The 12,536-nt window shown below is 32.5% G+C and overlaps 1 protein-coding gene across 1 annotated transcript; it reads right to left on the reverse strand.

The window, feature by feature from the left end:
- Positions 1–6,317: 6,317 nt before the first annotated feature.
- Positions 6,318–8,515, reverse strand: LOC140039809 (uncharacterized). Its single transcript, XM_072085407.1, has 5 exons — positions 8,169–8,515; positions 7,966–8,070; positions 7,530–7,831; positions 7,059–7,357; positions 6,318–6,846 (listed from the first exon to the last, which is right to left on the reverse strand). Exons 1-5 carry the CDS (start codon positions 8,512–8,514, stop codon positions 6,468–6,470), a joined length of 1,431 nt encoding a protein of 476 aa, XP_071941508.1. The 5' UTR covers position 8,515; the 3' UTR covers positions 6,318–6,467.
- Between the last annotated feature and the right edge of the window lie 4,021 nt (positions 8,516–12,536).

Below are 12,536 nucleotides of genomic sequence, written 5' to 3' on the forward strand. Positions count from 1 at the left end.
CGGAGTCCAGTCGAACCCGAATTCCCATTGCGAGATCTTCAAGATCAACTGTTATATATAGCAATGTACAATTTATGTTAAGCTGTTTACACTGAGTTGAGGAGAACCAGAATTAAGACATATAATACCAAGGATAATTCCTTAATAATGAGATTCTTCTTTTAATTTATTTTTTATTTGCCGATGCAATCTCAATCATATACATCGAAATAGAGGGATGACATTTTAAGATAATAGTTAAAATGGATTTAAATGCATGTTGCAAGTTTAAAAATTGGATTCCTCTGGCCAAACTTCTTTAATGAACCAATTGAAACTTTGGGCATTGCCTTTAGAAAGTAATGTTTTTTGCAACATTTCTAGGCCTATAAGATAAACATGAACATCTTAAAAATGACCATAGAGTATAATAATGATTTACATGCATGGATTAAAAAAAATCTGAATCAACTTTAATATCATAAAAAGCTTTTAAATACGTCATACATAGTCAATTATCGTGGATCACTCGCCAAAGCCATTTTAATCTAGTACAAATTAGGAAGGCTTAATTTTAACCTTTTATTCTGACGTAACAAAATTTAACTTTACGTAATAACATACATTTAAATCTATTTTTAATTAATCGATCCCAAACGTGTAGTGTTGTTAAAATATTTAACGTCAACCAAATGTTTACTAATTAAGGTTAGCTCATATAAAGTATAAAACCGAAATTTAACTAAATATATAACTTAACTTATAACTAACCGAAATCGAACCGAGTCAATTATCAGTTGCACATTACGAAAGTTAATATGTTAATCTTTTTTAATCATGCGGTATTATTTGTTTATAACAAAAATAATGTTGACGTTTTGAATTTGTACACACTCTGAGAATATTTTTTTTGTACGTTTCCGCTATTGAAACAAATCCAGATGTATTATTTTATGTATGTAGACAAATGTGGCCACGGATTACAAAAGTAAATTAATCACTGTTCTATCAGATAGGTGGTATGGGGATATTTTGTCTACTAATTCAACGAGATGACCCCTACTTGTCTCAAAAAATGAAGTGGGTTCTTTAATGTGTACACTTATCCGAGGTACTAGGAGCGAGGATTGTTGGCTCTTTAGGTACCGTAATAGTACGGTAAACGGCAAAACACCGCTGGGCCATTTGTCTCGCTGTGATCTCTATTATCCCGCCTATGGATGGTATTGCTGCCAGATAGCCTGTCCATCAGCTTATTTATTAAATTGAAATTTATGCCAATAAGGTAACGATTTTGTTGGCGTTTGTTGATAGTTAGTATTCTATCTTTGTAGCAAAAATCTCAAGATGTTCATTTTGAATGACCGAATTATTCTTCTTATTTCTTTCCAGATATACATTTACTGGATTCAGAGATAAACGTTTGCTTTGTATACATATAAAATGAGTTTACGATTGTAACGTTTTATATTATTATTTTGATAACGTTGTCTCACAATGTAAATCCTGATACAGTAAGTGTAGACATAGGCTTATTATATTGTCATAATAAATAATATGTTGTCTTTTAAATTCTAGAACAACAAAATACAAATTCTATACGATATAAATATACAAAATTTATTTCACATAATTCTGTGGTATTATAATTTCCATTAAGTGCCAATAAAGAAAAGTAAAAATCAGCATGATGAAAACACGATGATCAGGTAACTGTGTAGTGCAGATTACATGCACTTAATGTAGTCCATCTGGAGCCTTAGAATAATTGATTCCAACTTTAATTGAATGTCTTCTGCTGTTGCTCTGATAGCAGGGTTTTCAGTAGTACATTCTCTGTAAAGAGTTCCTAGTTTTTCTTCGGTGCGTGCAGTAAAAAGATATTCCATTAATTATCTGTCCGATTGACAAAACATCAGAAGCTTTGGAAAAATACCGTCCTCTTTTCCAGCAGTTTCCATTGGCAAACTCTGGCGCAACACATTTATTATCGTTCAGGATTTGTTTAACGGTTGATTTTGGTCATAGGCGACCAAGAGAAAGCCATCGTGGTGCATTAGCATTGCAGGCAAGACCAACATCGATCACTTTTGCAGCAACCCTGAAAAAAAAAATAGATTAAAATGTTAAAACCAGGACTAAGATTAACTAAACAGTGATTTGTACAATTAGAGGCCTACTATTTGAACATTTCCAGAAAGTGTTTGTATCGGCCTTACACCGTTGCAACCTACATCTCTTTAGTTTCAAAGTTAACAAATGATTGGTTTGTTCGGTATAAAATTTAAACAGCAAAAGTACCTTTTTTGTTCATTTCTGTATAAAAGAACATTCCTATGTGCAATGTCACAATGGAGTATGTCTTTTTCGTGCATTTTTCGAATACCCTTTACGATGTCCAGAAGTACATTTATCCACATAATGTCCCGTTTTCTACTTCTGCATGGAAACCCGTCGTTGTATTGTGCCTTAAACTCCTCAGTGAGTGTCTCAGAGTACTTTTTATTCCCAATAAATTCCATAATGATGTGGTAGACATTTTGATTCTTACAGACACCATATACATCTGGAAACTCTGGAAATTCACGAAGTCTGTCCATAAACTGTAAAATACGAGTACATTTAAATATGAATAAAACATATTTTTCTTTCATTTGATTGTAAATATCTGTTTAATGAAGACCACTATAATTATTATTATCTTTTAGTCACTGATTTTTCTCGATCGCACACCATGCAATAGTAATTTGATTGAAATCTATATAACAATAATTACCTGGAGTTCTTTGGTTATTTTCTTACTCATTTTCTTTTTCTTTTTTCTTGAGAATGATTCTTCATAAGGGAAAGACTTAACTGCCACTAACTTTTTCTTATCACCTTCAGTAAGTGTCATTAGGTTTACTACGCCAAAAGAACAAAAAAAGCCCAGACAACAGCTCGGCTTAGAATCTTGAGCACTGGAGATTGGTTTCAGATTTTCTTCATCGATTTTCTTGTAGTCGTTTAAATAATGTACAGGCTTGATGATCTTTTTGGAAAATCTTTTTTATTTTACATCTAGCTGATTTCAGTAATTTAAACTCTATATTGAGATATTAATTTTTAACATACTGTATTATTATTAAGTACGTCAAGATAACATTCTAAGGGTTTATAAGGTTTTCATCATTTTAAATAAAATGTAATTATTACTTTGTTGTGGTTCAGCATTGTCATCAAGGTTGTCGGTAGTCTTCTCTGTTTTATTTTTTCAGTTTTTAAATGTTTTATTTCGTTATCGCAGTCAATTTTCTTTAAACCTGTAAGGATAGCAATTATTAATTCAAAATTATATTTTTAAAATAAAACACATTTGTCCTTCTATCCAAAGTTTGTATTGATTCTAGTTTAGACCAGTTGACAATTATGTAGAAAATAAATTTGGCAGAAGTCTAAACTAGCAAACTTTAAGTGTGTGTCTAGGCCGCAAACTTCTCTCTATATGTATAGCGTTTAAAATATGTATATGCATATCATAGCCCAATCGCTGTAATAAGAAAACTAACATACTTGAGTATTAAGTATAATAATGTTTCTATCATCCTGTTTGACAATTACGATTGCTACATATCTGTACCTTAAGTAAGTAGGCTTATACTCTTTATAAACAGTCATTAAAAATATTCCCATTAATTTGATTTAATTTGCGTTACTGTGTACTATATTACCTATTATTAATTATTTAAAATTAAATACCAAAAAGACATGTGAAATGATAATTGACTTCCGGAAAAATAAATTACATAAAAATCTGAGAATCGGAAACGGAAACATTAGGGTTGTGTCTGAATTTAAATATTTAGGTACCACTATTGATGATCGGTTAAAAAGGAACTAAAATACACTCAGATTTTATAAAAAGGGTCAACAAAGACTTTATATGATGCAGAAAATTTAATATTGACAACACAATTCTTAAACTTTACTATAATTCAATGATTTCTAGTGTTATTTCATTCTGTTTTACAATCTGATTTAAGTCAAAAAGACTATGCATTATTTTTAAAGTATAAACAAAAGAGCGTGTAGGATTACTGCAATGACCAAAGATGATATGACACATCTACCTATGAAAAAACTGTGATCTCTATATGGTAAAGCGTACCGTATCCTATCACAACCTTCTCATCCCCTCTTTAAAGAATATAATTTTCTTCCATCATTAATCCGACTTCAATCCCACCGTATGCGAACAACCCGTTATTCCAAATCATTATCCCTAAGTCAATTACAGTTTTCAACAACAACGTTACTAGATAATTTGGTTCTGTTAAAGTAATTTATTGTATATAACGTTTTTGTGTATTTCTGTATAGTGTGTATAATGTTCTTATATATTTATTCTTTCTTTAAATACTAGTGTACAAAGAACGAATTTCCGATATCTTTTATTGGAACAAATACATGCTGTGAGAGCAACGCATTATTATTATTAATATTACCCAAAGTCATGTTCACACTAATCTCAAGTTAAGAATATTACCAGTAAAAAGTAATGTAATGATGCATGGTCATACAAGATACAATATGTATGGAAACACACACATTCCCATGGCCGATATGAATACAATGACACAAACAATGCATTCAAGAAACATAAGAGAAATTGACATTTATAAAACTAATATATACTAATATTATATTACATTTCTTACTTAAAATATATTGTTTTCGTAAACAATAATAATAAAGAAGAATGATATCTATTTTTTAGTTTTAATCAATATTTACTTTCGCAGAATAAAAAACCGAACAGAAATAATGATTTCAATAATAAACGGTTAAATTTAACCAAAACTCGACATGGGCCTTCCGGTTGACTATTTAAAAAAACCTAAATTACATTAAAAAAAAGTAAATTGGTTTTGTCAAGGAAAATGTAATTATTTTTTAAATTGGTATTATTGTAGTAGGAAATGAACCTTGTGAGAAATACGATTACACTAATAAACTAATTTTATTTCCATTATAGACCATATCGAAACAAACGTCCACAAATGGTCCTCATCAACCTGTCGTTATCATTGCTATTTCTGTACCTTGTGTTTGCGATTGGTTTTGGGCAAACGAATTGGATGCGTTGTTGTTTCAATGTTGATTCATTACTTTGGATTAGCCTCTATTTTCTGGATGTCGATTGAAGCTATAAATGTGTACCTAATGCTTGTGAAAGTCTTCTACGGAAAAAATTAGTTATTTTATGATGAAAGTGGTTGTTGCAGGCTACTGTAAATGTTATATATTTATTTTTTCTAAATAAAACACGTAATGCAAATGTTTACGCTGTACTCTATCGTTTTAACATTTTGTTTTTATAATATATATTGTCACATTATGTAAATGTTGTGCGCAAATTGATGTAGAGTAAATTTCAATATAACAATTTCAATATATAATTACTTATCGATTTGTTTATAGCATTCCCTTTGATATTTGTTGCAGTTTGTGTATGTATTGATGTTGATTACTACGCCAACGACAACTAGTATATCAGATACCGTAGGTTAAACAAAACATCAACAACCTATCTATAGATATCCTATGAAATAAATGAAAGTGTATGCTTATATGAGTGGGGTGTGTTTCGTGGTAAAATTATAACTACACTAAATTACTGTACTATAATTGTATTTATATATATATTTATATATATATATATAATTATATATTAAAATTTAACTTACTTTAATAATTCACATATGTATGACTTATTTTTTCCAGCTGTTTTATTCCTAAAGGAAATGTTCGAAACTTTGAATTCATTTAGATCATAGGTATCCTTATGTTGTTTAATGTAGAAAAAAGTTTGGTGAAGGCGTTTCTAAATATAGGCCTAAAAGAGGAAAAATTTGGACACGTTTGCAGAATACTTTTGCAGTTTCTGTGCTTTTAGGTATGACATGGATATTCGGGTTTCTGGCGATCGATGCAGATTCATTATCTCACGACCTGTTTGAATTGCTGTTCTGTATGTTAAACTCTCTACAAGGGCTTTTTATATTCCTTTTCTTTTGCGTACGCCAGAAGAATATTCGTAAAGCATGGAAATCATGTTTCCAGGGAAGTGACAGATCCAAGAAAACTAAACTGGCTACTGATACTGCAAGAAGAGCAGATTTAGCATAAAGTGTGGGGTGGTAGGGGATGGGCGTAGTGTTTGTTATACAACGTTTTCCAACTGCATGCTTCTATACCATGGGGAATCAAAATGACTGCAATTGTACAGGGAATGCTTATATGAAGTTTCAACATCATCCTCCATCTTGGATCCAGTTTATGTTTAATGTTTTCTTTAATTCTAGAAACACAAGTACGATATAAAAATACAAATTATCATTTATTGTACATAATTCTGTGGTATTATCATTGCCATGATAAAGGCATTGCCATTTACTAAATAAATCAGTATAATGAAATACTATGATCAGGTAACTGTGTAGTGCAGATTACATGCACTTAATGTAGTCCATCTGGAGTCTTAGAATAATTGATTCCAACTTCGATTGAATGTCTTCTGCTGTTGCTCTGATAGCAGGGTTTTCAGTAGTACATTTTTTGAAAAGAGTTTCTAGTTTTTCTTCACAGCATGCAGTGAAAAGTGGAGATATTCCATTAATTATCTGTCCGATTGACCAAACATCAGAAGCTTTGGAAAAATACCATCCTCTTCTCCAGCAGTTTCCATTGGCAAACTCTGGCGCAACACATTTATTATCGTTCAGGATTTGTTGAGCGGTTGATTTTGGTCGTAGGCGACCAAGAGAAAGCCATCGTGGTGTATTAGAATTGCAGGCAAGACCAACATCGATCACTTTTGCAGCAACCCTGACAAAATATATAAATTGAAGTTTTAAAACCGGGAGTAATATTAACTAAACAGTGATTTGTACAATTAATACTAGGAGGTCTACTATCTTTATATTGTGAGAAAGTGTTTCTCGCCTTTACACCATATCAACCTACATCAGTCTTTTTAATTTAAAATTTAAATAATAAGTGGTTTGCGTGGTATATAGTTTAAACAAAAACAAAAGTACCTTTGTTCATTATTGTATAAAAGAACATTCCTAGGTGCAATGTCGCAATGGAGTATGTCTTTTTCGTGCATTTTTCGAATACCCTTTACGATGTCCAGAAGTACATTTATCCACATGATGTCCCGTTTTCTACTTCTGCATGGAAACCCGTCGTTGTATTGTGCCTTAAACTCCTCAGTGAGAGTCTGAGAGTACTTTTTATTCCCAATAAATTCCATAATGATGTGGTAGCCATTTTGATTCTTACAGACACCATATACATCTGGAAACTCTGGAATTTCACGAAGTCTGTCCATAAACTGTAAAATACGAGCACATTTAAATATGAATAATTGTTTTTCTTTCATTGATTGTAAATATCTGTTTAATGAAGACCACTTTAATTATTATTATTTTTTAGTCACTGATTTTTCTCGATCGCACACCATGCAATAGTAATTTTATTTAAATCTATATAACAACAATAATTACCTGAAGTTCTTTGGTTATTTTCTTGTTCATTTTCTTTTTCTTTTTTCTTGAGAATGATTCTTCATACGGGAAAGACTTAACTGCCACTAGAATTGTCTTATCACCTTCAGTAAGTGTCATGAGGTTTACTACGCCAAAAGAACCAAAGCCCAGACAGCTCGGCTTAGAATCTTGAGGATTGGAGATTGGTTTCAGATTTTCTTCATCGATTTTCTTGTAGTCGTCTAAATATGTATAGGCTTGACGATTTTTTTGGAAAATCTTTCTTATTTTACGTCTAGCTGATTTCAGTAATTTAAACCCTATAATAAAAAACATATTGAGATTATTAAAATTTAGTTTTATAGTTTTTATTAATACTGTATATTAAAGTACGTAAAAATACAATTCTAAGGCAAATCAATTAATCGTTTTAAAAACAAAATGTAATTATTACTTTGTTGTGGTTCAGCATTGTCATCAAGGTTGTCTTTAGTCTTCTCTGTCTTAGTTTCAGTTTTTAAATGTTTTATTTCGTTATCGCAGACGATTTTCTTTAAGCCTGTTAACAGAAATTAAGCTTAGCAATTATTAATTCAAAAAGATATTTTTCAAATATTGCCATAGTTAGGCTTCTTCTTAATTTTGTTTTTCAACTACCTGTTGTATCTCCATCTCCTCTGCTGTCAATTCCATCCATTTTCTTTACATCAATTTGCTTTCCCAAAGTAGAGAAATAGTCTGCAAAATTGAATCTTCTTTGAAGCAGATAGTTGGTGTCGGCTGATGTATCGATGGTGATGGACGGCTTCTTTGATTTTGGTACACTCGAACTAATGGCAATAGGTTTGATGCCTTCTTGGATCTTGTTGCCATTAGTATTACTACTACTCTTTATATCTCTATTACAGGTAGGCCTATTGTTTACTGCTACTCTGATGAGATCATCAAGTATAGTGGCAACGATGTTTTTGGATGAAAAAAGTGCAACGTTCTTAGAATCCATTATTTGCTGAAATTCGATAAGAAAATATCTTTGGACGTTAATTTGTATCTGGCTAAATTGCCGTTATTATCATTATTGAATAATAGATCTGTTCATAACATCATACAGTTATTGTAGGCTAAGCCTAACGTTATTATTAATAAACATCTTCCTGGCGCCCTGATTCATCTAATCTAAGCGGGCACAGGCGAGGATTTTAAACAAAAATTAAGCTTACCAATTTAATATTACTTTGAAATATTTTAGAAAATTAGTTGATAAAATTCAATACGCTTTTATGAGACTATTATCGAAACGATGTTACTGGTTTAGCTTCCAGCGAAGAACTGGTGCGGTTTGTTTGGATATGTTGTTATAGTATCTGTAACTAAGATACGTGCGCCGTATTATTCGCAACGCGTACGCACATTAACGCACCATCAACGTAGAGATAGCAGCTGCTAGTGTAACACGCATCTAGGGATAGCAGCGACAACACATTTGTCTTTCCTTCCAAAATTTGTATTGATCCTAGTTTAGAACAGTTGACAACATGTTTAGTGAGATCCAACTTACCCACTATACTGTGTTGTGAGAGCATGCATTGGGTCCAAATATCATTAGTAACTTCTTATACTTGGCTCCGTAATTATATACACATAATATATTCCAATAATATAGTTTCTTCTGTACATGTACAGGATACGCAAAGTTCCTTGAGTTAACAAACAACGGTAAGTAAAACAAATACGTCCTGCTTGTTCGACGGTCGGTAGTTGAGAGAGAGAGACAAAGAATAAAAAGGTTTGCATGCCGTTCGTTACACCTGCTAACACATATGCAAATTGCCTCTACACATGTAAAAAAGACATTTGGCAGAAGTCTACACTAGCAAACGTTAGAAAAAAAACAAAAACGTCATTTATCTCATATACTGTACGTCGGGGAAACAAAAAACATTCTCCGTATGACAATACACAGATCATGCTATCTTGATCAACCTGTAGCCGAACATTTTAATTCAGTTGGTCACTCGATTGCACTGATTTCAGAGTCATTGCAATAGACCACGATGTAAAATGGAGCGAAAAAACTCGCAAAGACAAAGAAAACCAATGGGAATTACAAATTAAAACCACAAAACCTTTTAGACTGAACAACAGGAACATACTCCCAGATTGGTAAAATTATTCCATTGACTACCAACATTTAAGTTTCACATTAGGCGCAGGAGCCCCGGATAGCGTTACGTTTGAAAACCCCAAAAAGTGAGGTTTTCAACCATTAGCGGCATGACTGATGTGAGTGATTAATGTGTTTTACGGACGGTTTCAAGGACTATCCTACCAGTGGGCTGTTCACTGGTCAAATGATTGACACTTTGTATCACCGTTTGTAACTGGAGCTGTGACGACCTTTGTAACTGGAGCTGTGACGACCTTGCAAGAATACTAGGCCAGAATTTTTAATTGAAAAGTGCCTTGGTATTAACAATAACATGGAGATGGAAACAAATTTCTCTATCTTTCTTTCTAAAATAAATGGTCACTATAGTTTCAAACTAGGCTTAGTCCACCACATTAGTAATTACGAATCGAAACCTAAATTAAAATTGTTGGTATTCTTTGGCCGTTGTTTGATTAATTACATCTTCATGCCATGTTTTTTTTCTCTAATGATTTGGCGATACGCTCCTATATTAATTAGGCCTACTAGCAGAGGGTTCGATGAGTTTTGAAAAGTTATGGAAATGTGGTCTAACATATAGCAATTCAGTTTTTTAAGGCCCTTCTTCCTTGTCCGAGCCTTTAGAAATATTAAAAAGTTATATTAATATAATATATTCTGTGTTTTCATGTTTTGAGAAATTGTATATCATTTCAGATGTTTCGCGCTGCGCTTTTATTTGTTTCGCGCTTCGTCTTGTTCGAGCTTCCTCCGTACATACCGATAATTAATATGATTTTTCATTTCATTTTTTGTACATTATTAAAAAATAGCATACAGAACATACCCTTCTCTGAGAAAACACTTGTGGGCGATTCCCCGAATACGACATGATGGAATAGCTTTGGAGACTTTGACTTTGGAGTAGGCCTAAATCGAAACGTCAAGCAACTCAACAGTTCTTTTCAGAACTAATATAGGCCTACGTGGTGTACCGCAAATTTATATCAACAAATATGTAACTTGTTTAGCACGTTTAAAATGGATAGCAAAACATATTTAAAAAAAAACCCCTGAATTATTTCAAACAGACAGCACATTAGTTCAAACGGATAGCACAATAGATAGCTCAATCAAATGGATATAACTATGATATAACTGTACTGTGCATTCTATACGGATTATCGGGTAGCACATTCTTTCAAATGGATAGCACATTATTTCAAATGGATAGCACATTAGGTAGCACAATCAAATGGATATAGTACTGTACATTATTCTATGATTATCGGGTAGCACATTCTTTCAAATAGATAGCACATTAGGCCTATTTCAAATGGATAGCACATTCTTTCAAATGGATAGCACATTATTTCAAATGGATAGCACATTATTTCAAATGGATAGCACATTGGGTAGCACAATCAAATAGATATAGTACTGTACATTAGTCTATAAGGATTATCGGGTAGCACATTATTTCAAATGGATAGCACATTAGGTAGCACAATCGAATGGATATAATTGTACTGTACATTATTCTTATAGCCTACGGATTATCGGGTAGCACATTCTTTCAAATGGATAGCACATTAGGTAGCACAGTCAAATGGATATAGTACTGTACATTATTCTATAAGGATTATCGGGTAGCACATTCTTTCAAATGGATAGCACATTAGGTAGCACAATCAAATGGATATAGTACTGTACATTATTCTATACGGATTATCGGGTAGCACATTCTTTCAAATGGATAGCACATTCTTTCAAATGGATAGCACATTGGGTAGCACAATCAAATGGATATAGTACTGTACTGTACATTATTCTATACGGATTATCGGGTAGCACATTCTTTCAAATGGATAGCACATTCTTTCAAATGGATAGCACATTATTTCAAATGGATAGCACATTAGGTAGCACAATCAAATGGATATATGTAATTGTACTGTACATTATTCTATACGGATTATCGGGTAGCACATTCTTTCAAATGGATAGCACATTAGGTAGCACAATCAAATGGATATAGTACTGTACATTATTCTATACGGATTATCGGGTAGCACATTCTTTCAAATGGATAGCACATTCTTTCAAATGGATAGCACATTGGGTAGCACAATCAAATGGATATAGTACTGTACTGTACATTATTCTATACGGACTATCGGGTAGCACATTCTTTCAAATGGATAGCACATTCTTTCAAATGGATAGCACATTATTTCAAATGGATAGCACATTAGGTAGCACAATCAAATGGATATATGTAATTGTACTGTACATTATTCTATACGGATTATCGGGTAGCACATTCTTTCAAATGGATAGCAAATTATTTCAAATGGATAGCAAATTATTTCAAATGGATAGCATGGATTTGGGTAGCACAATCAAATTGAGCACATTGGGTAACACATTGCATCAAATGGGAGCCTACTGTACAGTTATTCTATTGAATTGAAATATATATTTATAATGGGTAACCTCTTCAATCAAAGACTGGTCTCCCAGAGGGCCCAGTTGGTGATCAGTGGCTGTGATAATACACCGGGGTAACCCCCCACTCGTCTCGAAAGATGTACTAGGTTCTTTAAAGTACATACGAGCTAGATGTGTATTCTATTATCGGGTGTAGCACATTAAAATTGAGAGGATAAGATGGACATCATAATTTATTATTAAGGGGCAAAACAGCAAATCCTTACTGAGGGGACACTCCTATAAAGCGGACATTAAGGGGACGGGGAACACTTAAGCTCAGCCAATGTTCACTCAATATATTTTCCATCACAAAATAACAAAAAAGACGAAATATTTATATCCATTTATCGTTATTAAATAAAAATGGATATCATGATAATTAT

The sequence above is a fragment of the Antedon mediterranea genome, chromosome 2 (genome assembly GCF_964355755.1).
Source record: "Antedon mediterranea chromosome 2, ecAntMedi1.1, whole genome shotgun sequence".
NCBI lineage: Eukaryota > Metazoa > Echinodermata > Crinoidea > Comatulida > Antedonidae > Antedon > Antedon mediterranea.